This window comes from Hirundo rustica, chromosome 10, assembly GCF_015227805.2.
Source record: "Hirundo rustica isolate bHirRus1 chromosome 10, bHirRus1.pri.v3, whole genome shotgun sequence".
In the NCBI taxonomy this organism is placed as follows: domain Eukaryota; kingdom Metazoa; phylum Chordata; class Aves; order Passeriformes; family Hirundinidae; genus Hirundo; species Hirundo rustica.
In genome coordinates, this window is record NC_053459.1 from 18766818 (window position 1) to 18785809 (window position 18992).

The following is an 18992-nucleotide window of genomic DNA, read 5'->3' on the forward strand; positions in this document are numbered from 1 at the left end:
TGTTTGCAGTCACCTGAACGCAGCGTGGCTCAGGAAACCCACCCGTCAGCTGTGGAGGCAATGCCAAAGGCCTGTTCAGGAACAGGACGTGTACAGTGTACCCTCGCAGACACCTGTCAGTCGGTGTCATCAGTGGCGGGTGTTGTCAGCCCCAGCCCCATTTGGCGTCCCCAGCGCCAGACGAGCCGCCCCTTTGCCGGCTGCAGCCCCGGTGCAGCTGGCTCTGGCAGGGAACCCGGGGGCTCTGAGGTGCTGCCAGCGGCTCTGGGGCTGACACCCTGCTCTGCAGCACGGCCCCGAACGGCACACCCCGACCCGGCCCGCTGACCCGCCAGGAGCGGCTCCCATGGCGGCGGGCCGCAGGCCGCACCCCGGGCCCGGCGCGGCCCGCGGAGCAGCGGGGGCGGCGCCGCCCGAGGCCCCTCCCGGCCGGAGCCGCCGTTGCCGCCGTTGCCGAGCGCCCGGAGCCGCCTCAGCCCCGGCCCCGCCGCAGCCCCGGCCCTTGTTCGCCTCCCCGCAGCCATGGACAGCCTGTACGGCCCCTCCGCCGCCTCCGTGCTGGCCGAGCTGCAGTGGGAGCCCGGCTACGCCGTGCCCGTGGCCAACGCCGAGAACAAGGCGCTGGAGAACGAAGTGAGCGCGGGGCCGCGGCCGGCAGCGAGAGGAGCCCGCCCTTCCCCCGGGGCCGCGGAGGGAGGGATGGAGGGATGCAGGGATGGAGGGATGCAGGGTTAGAAGGAAACATCACGAGTTCCGCGGAACTACGCAGGGAATCGTGAGGGCGATCCCGCCTCCCGTGGGAGCCATGCACCCGCATCCCCCGAGCCCCGCAGGAGGAGCAGTGCGAGCTGTCCGTTCCCATAGCAAAGCTCCGGGTGTTCTCCTGAAATCCCTCATTTCTCTGCTTTGGAGGAATGTGGCAGCCACTTCTTACCTTTTTTTTTTTTTTTTTTTTTTTTTTTTTTTTTAATTAATGATTGCAATGACTGCTTTTAGGTAATTGCAGGTAATAAGCATTTCACAGTAACTTGACGATTCTAACTCTTCAACAGCTGCAGAAGGTGCAGAAGGAAAAAGAGAACCTGCAGAATGAGTTGACCAACTTTGAGGAGCGCATAGAAGCAATGGCGTCTCATTTGAAAAACGTGAGACAAGAGATAAGCTTCTCTCAGGTAAATCACCACCTCTAGTAGATCCTTTTTGTAACCTGAGTATCTCTCTGTGGCTGGTGTCCCTATTTATTTTGCCAGCTTTGTCAGAAATTTGTTATGCCTTTATTCCAGGATTTCCGCAGGAAACAGAAGTTGAACTATGTACCTCAGTGATATTATTTGATGGTCATTAAGGCCATCCAAATGCAAATTACTGTACCTAGGAAAAAGCCAGGAAGGGTTCATTTTAGAAATCTTCCTGAATGGTGACTTTTGTAGATATTAATTAAAAAAAAAAAAATAGTCAAGGAAAACACCAGGGTAGGGGGAAAAAATTATAATCTTTATAATTGTGAAGAATTAGGTGTGAAATGCTGGTGAAGACTTAATTCACAGACATGAAAAATAAAGTTAGATGGTCAAGATCTAAGTCTTACACTCTGAAAAGTTTGTTGATGTATGCCTTTTGTTTATTGTAAAATACTGAACTTTATTATTCTGCAGTCTCTTTACAAAGCCAAAGAGAATGAAATTGAAACTGAACATCACTTTAAAGCTCTTGCTGAGAGAGAATATGGACGTCTCAAAAACGACATAAAACGACTGAAAGATGAGCTGGCTTCCTTGAGACAAAAGAAAAACATTCAAGAAGTAAGGTTTGAAATTTTTTGGAAGGGAACACCTATATTGCAAAATTTTATGGCTTATCCTCACTTGCACACACAGCTACAGTATTATAAGTCAAGAATAGCTAGTTATAATTAACGTTTATAAACTGTAGTAGATGATCTGGATGGGTTCTTCCCTGTGTAGGCAAGTAGAGTGACACTGAGGATGTTACTGCATAGACTGGTCAAGACTTTGCAAATTTTAATTAGATATTGAAAGAATTTTGTTCTTAATGCCAGATATACAGCCACACATCCATATCGCTGTATTTCTAATGCTCACAGGTATTTTCCTAATGCTTTAAAAATCAAATGGTTGGTGGCAAATCTTCTTCTCTACATAAAATAAAACTTGGGTCATGATTTCAAGAGCAAAGATTTGGTTTAAGTTACAAAGTAATCTAATGCTACTCATTAACAGGTGGTCTTCTGGGTTTGGAACTGTCTCCTTTTGTTTCTATTCATTATTAAATTATTTAATTATATTTAATTATTTAATTCTATTCATTAATTATTTAATTATATTGGTTTTAATTTGTTCTTTTTCTTCTTAAGTCTGTTTGTAATCTCCAGTCTCTCAGAATGGGCAGCAGGATGAAGATATTCACACCGTTCAGCTGGATCTAGATTCTCTCATTTTTGTGTCAGGAAGTCTCTTCACAGTCATGTGAAGAGGTCAAATTTGAAAATTGATATGCAGGATAAAAGTCTAACAACTGGGTCTTAATGAGTGGGGGAGAAGCTTCACCTTTGGAAGCCTCAGATGAGTTTATTATATGGAATAAATACCCTGCAGATGGGTATACCTTGCCAGAGGCTGACTTCTCTGTTTAAAATTATTTGCATTTTAAATTTGTGGCAACCTGCTGTCTTGTTTCCTCTTTAAGGCTAGGATGTCCAATAGCATTCCTCAAGTATAACTCACAAGTAATAAAAAAGAAAACTATCGATCCTTTGGACAAGATGTGGGTAGACTTGTTACAGTAGCTTGAACTGGTTGCTTTAATTACTATTCAATGGATATTATATATTTGGTATTGAACCTTTTAATTCTCTCTTCTTTTGTTAGAATACTATAAATAAAACCACTAAGAAGCTGGAAAACTTAAAACAACAGATGAACTTGGATGAGGAACTTCTGGAGAGCTGGCTAAAGGAATTAAATCGTACAGATAATGATGCTCTTGCAATCCAGAAGTATGCACTGCAAGATGAAGGGAAACTAGGAGTAAGTAGAAATGACAGCAATTTTCAGAAAACAAAGGAAGAACCATTTTATCACTTGAAGACCTTGTTATGTCATAAAGTCAGATAAAATGAAGACAAGATTTTGTACAACACTGCTTTGAAACTGGTTTCCATTTAGCACAACAGTGCAATTCCATATGAGGCTCATTTTGAAGTTGAGAGAACAGGTTTTACAATAATGAGAGACATAATTGAAGATATTAATTTGCTTATTCATCTGGGTAAGACTTAAATTTAGATATTTTGAGAAGGTGCACAAATAGATTATAAAGTCTAGAAAGCAGTGCCACTGAATTGAGAGGAATTTGTTCAAAAATTCACACCAAGTATGAGCAAATAGTGTGGGATTTCCCTTTAGAACTGAATTTATTAATATTGCTGAGGACAAATTACAGCTACTTCAGTAAAGCTACCTGGAATAATAGAAGACATAAACATATATATCTGTATAGAGAGGAATTCCAGTCAAAAGTTCAGAGTCTATAAGGGTGAGTTCCCAAGTATATTATTAATGTAGAGATAAGTAACCCTAGTTATTATTCTTTTTAGCCTTCAACTAGAGTGAGGAGAAATTTGATTTTTACTCATTAAATACTTAACCCACAATCTTTGGTTTACACAAACTCTCACTGCTGTATGCCAAGGGCACCACACACACATTTACACATAGTGGAGTGTTACTTTGGCCTTGCTGCAATTTGGTTCTTATGGCCACTTGTATTGCCTGAAAATTTGGGAGGCTACACTGTCAATTTTTTGTTTTCTAAAGCAATAAAACTGATGCCTCCATAATTTAAACCCTGATTGTAGCAGGCCTTTGAGAATTTATAAAATGTGATCTATTTATTTTCAAATACTTCATTTTCAAATATTTTCACATTCTTTCATTTTAGACATTAACCCTTCAAATAGAAAAGTTGACCACAGAAGCAAACCAGAAGCGCAGAGCTCTGGATAATGAGCTTACAGAAACCATGACAGCTCAGGTTTGTGCTTAAGGTTCTCAAAGATCCCTTGTTTATTTGTGACATTTTTAACTTCAGAAATCATGGAGGTGCTTTCTTTTAAACAGATGGAGCTTGACAGGGCAGCTGAAGATTTTCGCAGGGTTCATCAAGAAAGGCAAGAAGTCATCAGACAGTGGGAAAATGCAATCCATCAGATGCAGAAAAGAGATCAGGAGATTGATCAATGTGCTTTGGTAAAACTGCTGTAACTGATCCATATCTGGGGTTTGGGTTTGATGTGGGGTTTTAACCTCAAAATTGCAGTATAATTTTCTGGGTAGCTGATGTTTTACTTAACCTTTCAAAATGCAGAGTTTTCACTGAGTACCTATAAATCTGTCAGGTAAAGTAAGCATCATTAATGCTGGTAATTTTCTTGTTTAATTTCATCTGTTTCACATCTACCTGAAGTTTTGCTTAGCTATTTTTTTTTTTTCCCAATTCAATCAATCAAGAACTATTTTATTTTCATAAGATTTTTACAGTGTCTTTTTGTTTTTAAATTATTGGAATACTTTAGAAGTTTCCAGTCCAAAACCACTGTAGTGTTTGGTGTGATGTATCCATGAAATAAAGTAATTTTAAGAATGATAACTGGGCTGTCTCAGGGCAAATAGTAATCATAATGGGAATTGATCTTCTGCTTGTACCCTTTATTAATCTAACACTTCTTAACTAACACAAACAAATCTAAAAAGCTTTTATCCCGATAGCTAATTGCAGAGATAAAACAGGAGATCCGGAACAAAGAAATTTTGCTGAGAGAGAAGACTACCTTTTTAGTAAATGAAACTGTTAATAACATGGAATATGAAAAGAAAATCTTTACTGCTGAGCGGGAAGCAAACAGCCTCCGAAAGGAGTTCCAGACTCAGGATGCTCGCAGGGCTCAGCTGCAGGATGAGGTAAGGACCAAAAGTGTTCTTGACCAAAGAGTTCAGGAAAACAGATTGAAGCTATAACTGAGGACCAGATGGAGGAAATACAGGAATAGCATTTCCTTTTCTCTGGTTTTATACTAAGCTCTTAATAATTCGGCAAAATGTTGCTTTTCTGAGCCAACTCTTGTTTATTGGGATCTGAACCCTCAACTTAATCCTGTCATTGAGAGTGATGAAAAGATTGGGATGTATTCTCTGTTGTGTAGGTGTAAAATGGATGAATTTTCTCTTAAATGGTCCGACACTGTTAGATTTCTCAGGAGACTTCTTTCCTTTAGCATATAGCCTGCAGTGTTGTATAAAGATGAGAGGAATCTCTTCCAGATTCCAAACAATTCTTGTCCTGTGCTCTCAGAAGTGTGTGTTGGTGGCCTGGTATTCAGGTTACAATTCCTGTGGAAAACACCCAGTGCTTTCACCGGGCTTTTGGGACAGGGCTGCCCTGTGAACAAGCCATGCTTGATGCTGTCCATACTGAATCTACACTTAAATCTGGAAATGAGCTGCACTGCTTAATTACTTAAATGTCTGTAGAAGTATTTCTAAGAAGTAATTCTAGTTTCATGGCTCTGCTGAGAAGGGATACACTTGTATTACCTGAGTAAGTTTTTTCTTAACAAGAAAATGATAACACTGGGGTACTCAGCAAGCTTAGTGATTTTTGAAAAAACCCTGCATCTGCTGTTGCCTTAACTTTGGATAGGTTTTCTGTAGCAGGTGTTTCATAGATTGATCTCCTAATTAAACTGTAGGTAGCTCAAACAAGGGGTAGGCTATTAGATTACCCTATAATTCATGCAAGCTTGAGGGTTTGTAGAATTGGTCTTCATCTCAAGCTGTGAGATTCTGGCTTAAAGTTTTTCACAATTAATACTCCGTGATGGGATAATAGAACAGCCTCCCCTAATTAGAACATTTGTGGGATGCATGTAAGAAACAAGGAAAGAAGGAGACAGTTCAGCCAACAACTTTTGACCTCTAAGAAACCTGCTATACATGCCCTTGATCAGTTTTCTTCATCTATGAAAGTGAAAACAACTGAACTTATGCTGCTAAGTGATACTGTGAAGATGAAAGAGCTACTGATTGTAAAGTATTCCTATCCTATTTGATGAGTGTATGCTGTCATGTATTTTTTACCAAATTAAATATCTGTGTATTTTTGTCGCAGTGATCTTAATCAAAATAATTTCATGTTTTTTCTTTGACATAGAAATGTTTATTAGATATATAAGGTTATCCATGCAAACTCAGCTGTGCACTATAAAACCATGGTTCCACTCATACAGATGCTGTTGGACAAGAATTGCAGCTCATAATTCATTCTATATTCTCCATTTTTTTTTTTTTTTTTTCCCCCCCGGTACTCACACTATGTAATTAATCTATTGAATTTACTAGCTGGGCCAATTTATGGTCCTCAGAATTTGCAGCACTCCTCATTTGGAGAGCACTGTTTAAAAGTAATGGAATACTTTCCAATAAATAGGAAAATATAATTTTAAATATCTTAACATGTACCAAAGTAAATAAGAGCTTGCTTTCTCGATTTTGTAATTAATTAGCTGCAGGCTTTGAAATCCATTGTGAACAGAACTTCTTCTGATCTAGAGTCTTTGAGAACAGAAATAACCATTCTGAAGAAAGAAATTCAGGAAAAACAAGCCAGGTAAGAAACAGACCTTTAAAAATAACATTTGTAAGGATTAGTAATACAACTTTCTGGTTACTTCATGTCCTGCACAGATTTGGCACTTGGTAATTTAGGCAAAATACTCCTGGTAACCCTTGTTTTTAAAGGGTGGGGAAAAAAAACAATTGGGCCTTGCTTATCATAGGTTGAATTTTAGACTGAGACAACTGCTCAGTCAGATTTGCTGCTTCCTTTTGGCAGCATTGTCTGGGCAATCTGCATTTAACATCTGTCATTTTGTTTAGATTAAAATTTCTTAATGAAAAAAATGCAAGTCTTTCTTATAAACTGAAGCTTGTGATTGACGAGACACTCAGTGCAGAAGAGAAAGCTTTGAGGTTGGAAGAAATATTGAAAGAAGAAGAAAAAAGTGTTGAGGTAAAATCTTTTTCGTGGTTTCTAGAAATGAGGAGTTGTTTGTTTTTGCAAGCTTTATATTTTAAAATTACTTCCTTAATTTGAAAATCTGTTAAAATGAAATTAAAGTATTGATATGACATGTAGCAATTTCATCAAATACTGAAGCTAGTGTGCATGTAGATATGTCTGTGCTGGGAAAACTCCGGAGGAAAAGAAATGTTCCTAGTAATTCCAACTGTATTTGTTCAGGGTACTGATACCCATCAATAAGGTGTGTAAAGACTGAGAATCTTGTCAGGATGACTTTTCAGTATCACTGCCACCAAAAACTTTTTGGCTCTAGTAAAACACCACCTAAATTTATAAACCTGCAAAGAGCTGTGATTTTGGCTAACAGTTTAAAAATATTTAGAAATCTTTTAAGCAGATTTGGCTGACCTGGTCTGCTCTTCATGTTTTTAATTCTACGACAAGATACTCTGACACATCTATCTTGTGGACTGTTAAATAATTACTGGCTTACTTTAGATTCATTTTTGTGAATAAGGATTTTGATCTGGGAAATGGCATATACAAGCTATATTAAGGTGACTATTTTTTTTAACATGCCTAATAATACTTTCATAAAATTAAAACCCCACTTCTTAGGTTGCAAATTAAGTATAGGAAAAAATTCATTATCATCTGCTTAGCTGTAAAGAGCTTTTGAATAAATGCAGTGTTGTAATGCAATCTTCTGAACTTCCCTGCATTTCGGGAACTGCTTATACTGCATTGTCATTTTGCTACTAATTCTCTTAAAGTATTTTCACTACTTAGCTTCTGACTGAACATAACAGAAATATTCTTTAACATTTTGCTGGACAACTGAGCACTGGATAAGCTGAAGTTTTCATTGCTCTAGAATGACTAGGTTAAATTAATGTGACAGCAGGTGTCCCACGTGGCTGACAACAAAGCTGTACCTCTGCATGCTCTTTCATACCAATGTATGCTCTTTTAGTTTTCTTCCCTATTTTGTGTTTCCTACAGCATGCATGTTAAATAATGCCTTGCAGTAGACTGAATGTCATTTTTCAAACTTTTTAACTTCACAGGCATTAATCACACATTTTAAATATACTTCCAGAAAATAGAGACAGGTTGTCTTTCCTTTGTAGAGTTACTTAAATTACAGGCCTTACTGTTTTGGCTTTTCAGATAATTTGAAAACAAGTAATGGTGTAATATTTCATTCTTTGCTTCCCCTTAAGACAGTTTCCAGGGTGGCAAAAGCCTTAGCAGGGTTTCTTTACCCATGACTGTGGCGGATAACCTAAGATGACATTGAGCTTGGCAGCTCCGTGGCTGCAGGGGAATATTTTAGCTAGGATGAACTGTTCTTGAACAATGTCTGTAATGCATTAGTCAGAAGCCTCCCTTCCATCACCATTAGACACACATGGCTATTTGCTGCATCTGTTAATTTACTGTGAAGAGATATTTACAGGAACAATGTGGATGAAATGTCACTGTTTTGCTCTCCAGTTCTGTGGTACTTCTCCCTCTTCAATTTGTGGCAAAACACTGTTGCACAGCGAGGCTTATTGAATATCTTATTTCTGTTAACAACCTCACTTAAAGGGAGAGTAACAATTTCTGTTAAATAAATTAATTTAGATATGCAATAAAAACCATGAAGTGAAGGTCAAATTGTGATCCATTATCAGGGGATGAATTTATAATTGTCATTAGCTTCAGAAATACAGCTCTGCATTTGGCACGTGCTTAAAAACCAGTTTGCTTCCAGAAGTTCTTTTGTTCAAGTATGATGCAAAGCCCAGTGACATGTGCAACAGTCCAAAATAATTTCATATTAAACTGACACTTGCCTTTTACATCCTGAGTTTTGAATTTAGAATTGCACTTACAGCAAGTTCAACTAAAAAATAATTCAGTTGGGTAGAATGTGATTACAAACCCTTAGAGAAGGCATTAAATTATCTTCCACCATTATTTAAGCCAGCAAGAGAGTTACATACATATTAAATCCAGAATAAACACATTGTTAATCAGTGTAGAAAAGTGAGTTCTCAGGTGTTTTGCATATTAATTTAAATGTACATCTTCAAATTCCATACCAGACTTGAGCTGAATGTAAATTATTCCTTCTTAGACAAACACACACGTACATATACGTGCACACAGAGTGTTACAAGATTTAACAAACCTTTGCAAGGCTTTGTATTATATTTCTCAAATATTCACAGATGCTGGGCAGTAAGGAGAATGACAGGAATTTAGTTTTCTGAAAGGCTGAAAAGAGTAGCATTCCTATAACTGGGAAAAAAAGTCATGTAATGGTAGGGCAGGATTAAATTTTAAAAAAAATGAATAAAAAGTATTACTTTCTCTTTAAGTCAAATAAGTTTTTTTGCCAACCATTTTGAAGACTTACAAAATTCCATGTTGATATTAATGGATATAGTAATAATAATGTTTTCTATATATGATTAATAAAAACAAATAATCCCTCAGAAATTAATTCTGATGTGATTAATTACTTCTTTCTTCTACTTGATCAATTTGTCACCAGGAAAAGGAAAATGAAATGAGACAGTTAAAGGATCTGTTTTTCAAGAAGTCTCAGGAGTTAAAAGTGCAGAGTGATAAGGAAAAGATTGTTCTGGCAGAAATTGAGGGAGGTCAAAAATCACTTAAAAATCTCAAGAGTCGACTGCGCAGACTTGACACAGATCTGTTAAAACAACAAGAATTAATATATAACCAGGTAAAATATATATTCATGCTATGATTGTTTCTCGAGTCTACTGATAGCACATTGCTTAAATTCTATAACCTTTAACAGTTTACCATTTTGGAAATGTTATGCAGTATCATTTGAAGTCTGCATTTATTTCTGTTTCTAGATGTACAGATAAAATTGAAATTACTGAAACTTGCCAAAGTATTGCGTACATTTTGCACTTGCGTGTTTCATTATTTTTTAGATCTGCTTCTTTTCCCACTAATTCCTAAAATCCATTCTTTACTTTGATCCCTCTGAACCACAGACACCTCAGGGTATATTTTTAAAGCAATACAAGAGGTACATGCCAAAATCCTGTTATTTACTAATTGGATTATGTGCACATTTCCTATGCACCACTTTGAAAAATTGCTCTTTTATATCAGCATCCACTGGTAGCAACAAGATGGCAAGTCCATTGTAAGCCTCCCTCCAGCAGCCTGTGCTGAGTGTGCTTTGTGATTCTTATGGAAGATTACCCCAAACCATCACTGCTCATCAGTCATCTAAGATATTTTGCTAATGATGTCTAAAAGCCAGAAACTATTATAAAAACAATAGTTTAATTTGGTGGCTGTCCTAAAGCCAACACTTAGATCCAAGTTTGTTGCTTATCTCAGACTATTAATTCTCTTCAAATTTATTTTAACAGGATTTTTATATTCAGCAAATACAGAGACGGCTGTCACGGTTAGAAGGGGAGGTTAATTCAGATGAAAAAGAAGTTTTGGAAGGAAAAGTTGCTGAACTTAAGAAAACCTTAGAAGAAAAGAAAAAGGCATATGATGTTCTACAGTCACTGTACAGGAAACTTCAGGTAACTTCCTTAGAACATCGTTTTGACCGTGTATCATTTAGAAACCTCCGCGAATTAAGAAGATTTGGTCTTAGTAATTACGAATTTGGTATTAGACTAAAGGGAATCTGACCTTTGTGTAATCCATGTGGAAAACGTCATAAATTCTCTATAATTTCCAGAAAAATAGATTATTACTGCCCAAGTGAGACACCTTAGCATGAAGACAAGCTTTGAGTATTGGAAAGACAAGCTGAGCTTTCATCAACATGTAACTCCCTGCTTGCAAATGTCTGAGTTTATCATTAGGCCCATGCAGAAATATGAGAATGTTGCTTTGTAAAGCTAGTACTTTTATAGTTTTCATAAATTCGTAAGTACAGTTGCATTTAAAGTTGTCCAAAGTCCCCAGGCAGTTTGCAGAGCAGCATATTGGACACATCATGATGATGGTTCCTGGTTCCAGAACTTAAATACATCTCATTGAAAAATAACTGGTAGCTTTTGTTGCAATTTACATTCACTGAAATAAGTTCAATATATATAACCAGGTAAAATATATATTCATAACTTCTCTCAAAACAGAATGATATCCAAATCACCAAGAGAACAATTGATAAGACAAGAGAAGAAACAAGTGGTTTGATAGTGAAGATAGAAGAACTAACTCTTTTCAATGAGAGATCACTTCAGGAGTTAAGAAAAGCAAAACACATTAAGCAGGTACAGTATTATTTTGCAATTCCTAATACAGAACACTTGTTTGTTCAGGATGTAATTTGCCTTCCACAGTGCTACGTCATCACATCCATAAGTACACTTCCTGTAGTTTTTTAGTTTACATTTCTTTCCCAAACTTCGAAGTCATCTTCCTCACTATCATCTTACTGGGCAAAGTGTTGCTTCTCCTCTCTACACAGCATAAAGTTTGATGAATATCAATTTAATCCCACATTACTTATACCACAATATCCACCAGGTCAGTGGATATTGTTGTTTTTTTTTTCCCTGAGAAACAGTTACCTTTAAAATAGAAAATATATTTGCTGTTCAAGGATGTCTTTTCTTAACACTGCTTTTACTCTCAATCTATGATGCCTACTAATAAGTTTGGCACAGTATTGTTATTAAACTGTAAGCATTTTTTTCTAACAGATTGTTTGAATCAATTTATAATCTAGTTTAAGGAATTAGAAAGAAAGTGTAAATCCTTTCCTCACATTTTGATAAACAGAAAAGTACAGTACCCAATCCTCCAATTATAGCACAGGTTTTTATCTGCAGTAAGCTTTGGCCTTCCTAAAGGAAACACTAACATAGTAGAAAAAGCAGAGTCTAAGTAGCAGGGGAAAGAGTTTTGCCTTTGACTTAACTTGTGCACTTCCTCCTCAATGAAAACTCTTTTCCTAAACATGGAACTTTTGGGGGGGGATGAAATTTAGGGGAACAAAAAAAGCTGATGACCTAAAAGCGCTTGGATAAAAATTGGTCGAGTTGGAATCATCGGAGAATTTAAAAGAACGATTTAATGTATTTGCATGCTAATGAGGTTCACCACTTGCTGCTTTTCATGAGCTTTGGTATATTCAATATTTGCTCATGTAACTACATGATTTGTAGACAGAATCTACAGAATCTAGAATATACTCCAAGACAGTTTTAATGGCCCAAGTGAGCTCCTTCTAAGGTCTCTTATTTTATTTGAAACCACCTAAACTGAAAAAGTTGTAGAAGGACAAGTCTAATAACCCAAAACTCAGCCTGAAGTAGAAATTCTGATGAATTTTTATAAGACCATTCAGGAAACAATCTACCCCCATCACAGTCACCATGTTAAACTGTCAGCAAATGAGAAAATGACAAGATTTTTAAATGCAGAGCAAAACAAGTCTTACAGTTGTTTATAAATTAAAAGTAAAATAATGAATAAATATTAACTTACAAAATTATAAATAATCTTAATTAAAAAATGATTTCTTATTTTGATACCATTTGGCACTTATTAGGAGATGATGGTTGAAGATAATCTCTTAAAACTAGAACTGAAACGCCTTCGAAATGCTCTGTGTAATAAAGCAGAGAAAGTTCTAACACTGGAAAAACAACAACTGGAGTTAAAGAAAGTCATAACAGAGAGATCTGAGGAAATCAGGATCCAAAAGGCAATGCTGGATTCCCAGATAAGACTGCTGGATCAGGAACGACATCGCATGAGGTAACTTACAGAAATTAAACTTGTACCTTTGACTGAACTTTTTTTATGGGGACTTTCTGAAAAGAGAAGTATTTTACCCAGCTTCACCATTAGAGAAATTAAATAAATCTTGGTCAAAGTTATCTACCAAGAGAGCTGAGGTCAGCAAGAGACCCCATGTGTGACCCCCAGGCTGCAGCTTTAATCCCTCGGTGAACAGGAGATCAGTGGCCATGCTGTGACGGGGGAGCTTCAGCAGAAATGAGAGAAAACCTCAGCCACAGACATCTTCTTTAGAGTAAACACTGTGTGTGTAACCCTGCCTTTTTCAAAATAATCTGGACATGTGAAACCATGTGTCTGGAGGTATGCCAAAGTATATGAAACACAAAAGTTGCTGTTAAAGAAGGTTTACTCCCAGCTGCTTGATAAAGCTGTCATTTCTTTGATTCAAACAGTAATACTGGTTTGCTTTGTGGTCTGTTTTGTTTGGTTGGGCTTTTTCTTGTTTAACTAATGAGCTTTCCATTATGTATCCTATATAAAAAATTAAATCTTATTAATTACATATGCACTCCCTTATAAAGCAGTGACAGAAATAACGTTATCCTCCTGTAATAATCACTCCAAAGTATCTGGGATGGTTTTAGCCCTGAAATCCCAGTATCTAGATTTAGCCAAAAATGAACACTCCTGCAGCTGAACTGGCCTGCTGAGCACCCCCTCACAATGGGAATTAGAGTGATTTAGGTGATTTAATGCGGCTGAGAGCACAGACTGTGCCCCTCTTCCTCTGGTATCACCTCACTCTTGCAGAGAATTGGATTTGGGGCTGCTCCTCACACTCATCCTGCCGTGGGAATGTTAAGGTACCATCAGCAGGGGGCAGCTGGGGCAGCTCTGCGAGTGAAAAGCCAAACCTGTAAATACGGGGAGAGGGCTGGGGCACGGCCTCCCAGGGTGCAGTGATCTGGGATGTGCAAACTGATTTGACTCCATTTAGAACTGCAAAAGGCACACAGGTAACCAGAACAAGGGATGTTTGTGGCTGGGAGAACACAGAAAACCACCAAGACCTGTAGCAGCACAATTCCTGGTACAGGCTGCTGGGATAGCACCAGGAATTTAAACTGCTGCAGCAAGAACTGCCCGCAAAATGCTACCAAACACTTTCTCAACCCATTTATTTTCTCCCCAAACAAATCAGTGCTGAATTTCAAGATCGCCTATGGAAAATTGAGAAACTGAAACGCAGATATGAAATTTTTACCCTTTCCATGATGCCACCTGAAGGAGAGGAGATGAAAAGTCAGGCCTACTATGTAATTAAGGTATTTTATCAACAGCATTCATTATAATTCAATTATTTAAGCTGTAGATTTCCCTGGGCTCTTACACAACCACCTTGCCTACTGCCCACTTTGAGTCTAGTTGTTTTTATGTTATCTGACATAATGTAATAAAAGTATTTTCACAAGAATTTACATGGAGCCTTAATTCTGAGCAGTTTGAAAACTTCACTTCAGTGCTCCTTAATTTACAAATACACAAGAATTACTAGTCAAGTGATAATCCACTAATAATCCACTATCAACTGGAAAAAACTTTCTTGGAATCTCACATGACCTTAACTTCTTCTACCTGTCAGAGTTATTTCCAGGTATTCATTTTACCCTAAGGGGTTTATATCTTGAAGAATGTCTGCTTTCCCCTTTCACTTACCAATCACCTATGTATACTGCAGCTTTTCACTGGAAAAAAGAGAAAAATCAATCTTTATCCAAAGTGCAATACCCTGGTTCTGGAACAAAGATCTGTTTATTTTGATCTCCACAAATTCTCTGATTTCCTGTTAAAGCAACACACTTCCAGCTGTGAGCTTGGCTCTGAAGTTCATCTTTTTCTTACTCTTAAGTGTTAAATTTCTTAATGATGGTATTTGTGCCTCTGCAGAAACCAAGTGGTCACTGTGGGTGTATAAAATACCCTCTCCACCTTTGGAGATTTTTCACTGTAACAGATCTTCCAAGAGATTCTAGGACATCACCTCCTGGCTGTTTCTTAAACCTACTGGTCAGATCAATGAGGGGTTACAAGTGACTAATTCCCAAACTGGATGACTTCTAAGAGTCTCTCAGTGGTTGTGTGACGCACAATCTCAAATCTTGGGTTGTGTGGGTGAAGGCAGCAGAGGTGAACACGAGCTGTGGTTCACATCAGCAGTGCAGGGCACAGACAGTGCTCTGTGCAGGGTGTGAATGCTGCTGGGCAGGACGAAGGGAGCTCAGACAGAGAGGAGGGTACCCATAACGAAATGCACGTGGATGAAAGGCCTCAGTACTGTAAATGACTCCTCCTTCCAGTTCCCATGGCACCCAAATCTCACTTCAAGTGGTTTTAACCCCTAAATATTGCTGTTAATAAATATTTTCTGTATAATTATCTTAATATTTTCAGTATGTCTGCAGTCACCTGAAATATTGGGTTTGCTTTCAGGCTGCACAGGAAAAGGAAGCACTTCGACAAGAAGGTGATGATTTGGATGCAAAGATCTGCAAAGCTCAAAAAGAAATCACAGCTATGGAAAACAGTTTGTGTGTACTTAAAAACTGGAACAGAAACTACAAAAACTCTTTCAAGGCAGTTGCTGAGACAAGTATGTGAAAATAGAAATTAGAAAATAGAACTTAATTCTAAATAATACTCATTTAACTTTTGTGCCCTCTGCTGGCTCTGGAACAAGTAGCTCTTAAGTCATTCTCCCCCATGAAGTCTGTTACTTTTTCACAGTGATCTGGAATTAGTAGGAGAATATTTAAAAACCTCTCAGACCTTGAGGCACTGAAATACTTCCAACACCAATAATATTCTGAGATGCAGTTATTTCCTAGTGAAAATTGAGTTGTATGCACAGCAATAATGCTGCTTCATTGTTTGGGATCACAGGTGAGGAACTTGAGGAAAAATTGAAACTAGAACAGAACAAAAGGGATGCTGATGAAAAATACAGAAAAAAACAAAGACAGATCAAGGAACTTCAGGAAAATGTCCAGGTAAAATACAAGTTCCAGTCAGACAAGACTGCAGCAGGTAGCTAAATCCATGCAAGTCATCCTAGAGAAATAATTGGAAATTGTGCTACAATTTTTTTTTTTTTTTTTTTTTTTTTTTTTTTTTGCTCTTTTATTAAGATATGATTTTTAGAAGGCTCTACATCCCCTTTCAAAAAGGGATTATTTGGATCTTCTTGAATCACACCAAAACTTCAGGTATTTAATCACATACAGCTAGAAGTTTCAGAATCCCACGTGCACTGCCTGCTGCTGTTCTGGCAGCCACTAAAGCAGCTGTGTTCATGTGCAGCACACACCACTATTGTATCACCCTGCCCAGCACTGCAGATTAAAATCCACACAGCTTGGGACCTCTGGCACCTACATCCGAGGATTTTTCTGGAACAGATTCAGTTTTATTAGCACTGAGGGTGCCTCAGTTAAACAAGACTAAATTAGCTGACTTGCAACTTAGCAGGCTGAGCACTAAATGCGGGCAAACAAAAATTTGTGGTTTTGGGCTCCATAGCAAGGACTCACTCATGGTTCCCCTGTTTATCAAAAAGCCACTTGGACCTTAAGAAACAGCAACACTTATTTCTGATGTGTGACATTTCAGTTATAGTTTTATTAGGCAGAAGGAAGCACAGGCACGTGGTCATACTCCACATGATTGTCCTAAGCCCTGAGTCACTGCCTACAGTCAACAATCATTCCTATTGCTTTTTCTACCACCACAGGACATAGCTCTTATTTCAGAGATTTTATTTCTTAAAGTAAAGAAAAGGGACACAGATCTCCATCCGGGAGTAAGTCCTGGGATATAATAGTTGTTACAGCAAACCCATTCCTGTATTTTAATTTTTTAAAGCTTTATTTATTTATTTTAAAAACCCAGCTGCCCTTATGGAGCTGATTTTATTCATTCCTGTCAAAGGTATCCGTCTTACCCTACAGGAAACATTGTTTGAGTTGTTTTCAGGATAGCTAGTGCTGGAAATTGGTAGGGTGCCAAGTAAATAATTTGTAGCCACTATGAGAAACATCTGAAAAGACAGCTGTAACTTTATTAACAGTACTTCTAAAAGAGATGAAAATTACCTGGAAGTTTCTTTGTCCAGGTCTGTATCCACCACACAGTTGGACTGGCAGAAAGTTTCGAGTAAACACTAGCAATAATTGCTTGAGCTACATTTAGAAACAAGTAGTAATGACAAAAGACCCTTCCACAAATACAAAAAGTGAAAGGATACCAAACCTGCTTTATAAACTAATATTACTGTTCAAATTAATTTGCAGACCATGCAAGAACACTTTGATGTAATACAGAAGCAGCAGGCCCTCTTTGAAGAGCAAAAGAAGGCAAAACAAGCTCTTATTTTGCAACTGAAGAAAGACATTGAAGAACAGAAGCCAAAACTAGCGAGGGTTATCAAACAGGTTTGTGTGTTATCTCTGTGGGTTAAATTGTGTGGTTTTAACTTAGCAGGTTTCTGAAAAAGTGTATTTTCATAAGAATAATGCTCTAAAAATATTTGTGTTAAGTGTTCCAAACTCTCCAGAGAAATTCGGTCTCAGAGGGAAGATGGAATAGAAACACTGGAAGACAGAGACATTCATCTTCGTGAACTGAAAGGCTTCAACAGAACCATCGACCAAGTGATAGCTGATGTTCTAGAAGCACATCCTGCTTTAACTGCAGCCTTTCAAATGTACTTTGACAAGGTGAGCTTTCCAGTTAACTGCCACCAAAATCCTGAGTGAGAGCTCCAGCTCTCTCACTCACTACTGTCTTTCAAGGACAACTCACAATATGGGAAAACAGGGAAGTGTTCACCTGCTTTCAACACCTCTTCAAATGCCAAGCACTATAAATGCTCCTGATACCTCAATCCTATTATACATCAGGTCAACTTGTTTCTTTTTGAATTTTCTAGTTCAATTTGGAGCTTCCTACAGCTGCTTCTCCCAGTAAAACTCCTCAGTCCCCACAGAGCTCACTACCTCCTACCAGGTAAGTTCTATCTCTTGGGTTGCTTTGAGGTTTTTGTAAGATGAAGTTTAAACAGCAAAATCAGTCCTTAAATGAACAAGTTCTTTACTCTTGAAGGTCATCTCAATTGTCTTTTTGCTCAAGATTCTGTAAAAACTTGCTCCTTACTCTGTCCTTTAAGTTTAGTACATCTTCTAGTATATGAGGAAGTTTACTTCAGCAGCCATCAGAGTTTACAAAACCCAGTAATTACAGAATAATTACATTTAGTTTTGTTTACTGTGCTCTGACTAAAAAAAGGTGGTTTGATGTTATAAAAGCACAGTTTTGAGCCACATTTTACACTTGGTAGAGTGAACACCCCTTCCTAATTAGAGAAGATATTGATGCTTTTACTGGTACCTTCTTCCCCTGTTGAAGGTATACTGAAACAGAGCCTGTGCCATGCTGACCCTGTTATGATCCAACATTCCCAGGGGTTACTGAAGCCATTCAGTGGTGGTGGCTCCAGGGATCTTTTAGGGGGGGTTTCACCTCGAATGAACACAGCTAGTACATGGCTTTGTTGTGAGCCACACTTGCGCTCTCTTTTGGATGCAGGGATTTCGGTATCCTAATTAGGAAATTTTTGTCTTTCAGATTCCTCGGTAGAAAATCTTCAGCCTCCAGTCAGGCTTCATCAGCCAAAGTGGTGGAGCTGACCTTGCCTACCCCCACCCCTGAGGAAGCAGCAGCTCTTGGCTCACAGCCAGCCAGCAGAGGCAGCACCTCTGGCACTTCTGTACACAAGAAGCCCTAAGTAATTTTTGAATGCCACAGTGGTTGAGATTTCTGAGTTTTTGCAACTAACTTACATCCATGGAGTTACCTGGAAAACTTGCAGCTGAAGTACAATTGTCACGTAGTTCAGCCAGCCACCTTTGCAGATCTCCCTGTAAACCGTGTCACCTTTTCTTCAGCAACACAACCGCTGCCTCCAAGTGCTTGTAAAGCAAATCCTCACCAAAGCTCAAACCAAGGGTTCCCACTTGAGCTTACCTAGACAATAAATGGTGTTGCAAAACTTGCTCTTCTACTTCAAGCTGGGTTTTTGGTGTGTT

At 38.3% G+C, this 18992-nt stretch overlaps 1 protein-coding gene across 1 annotated transcript; it reads left to right on the plus strand.

Moving 5' to 3' along the window:
* Nucleotides 1-481: 481 nt before the first annotated feature.
* On the plus strand, nt 482-18976 carry CCDC39 (coiled-coil domain containing 39). Its single transcript, XM_040074183.2, has 20 exons — nt 482-633; nt 1053-1172; nt 1656-1802; nt 2889-3047; nt 3961-4053; nt 4140-4268; nt 4788-4979; nt 6581-6684; nt 6954-7086; nt 9644-9838; nt 10509-10673; nt 11238-11375; nt 12659-12867; nt 14054-14177; nt 15343-15502; nt 15793-15899; nt 17199-17339; nt 17445-17624; nt 17837-17913; nt 18532-18976. The coding sequence occupies exons 1-20, from the start codon at nt 523-525 to the stop codon at nt 18689-18691; spliced, it is 2844 nt and encodes a 947-aa protein (XP_039930117.1). The 5' UTR covers nt 482-522; the 3' UTR covers nt 18692-18976.
* The last annotated feature ends 16 nt before the right edge of the window (nt 18977-18992 follow it).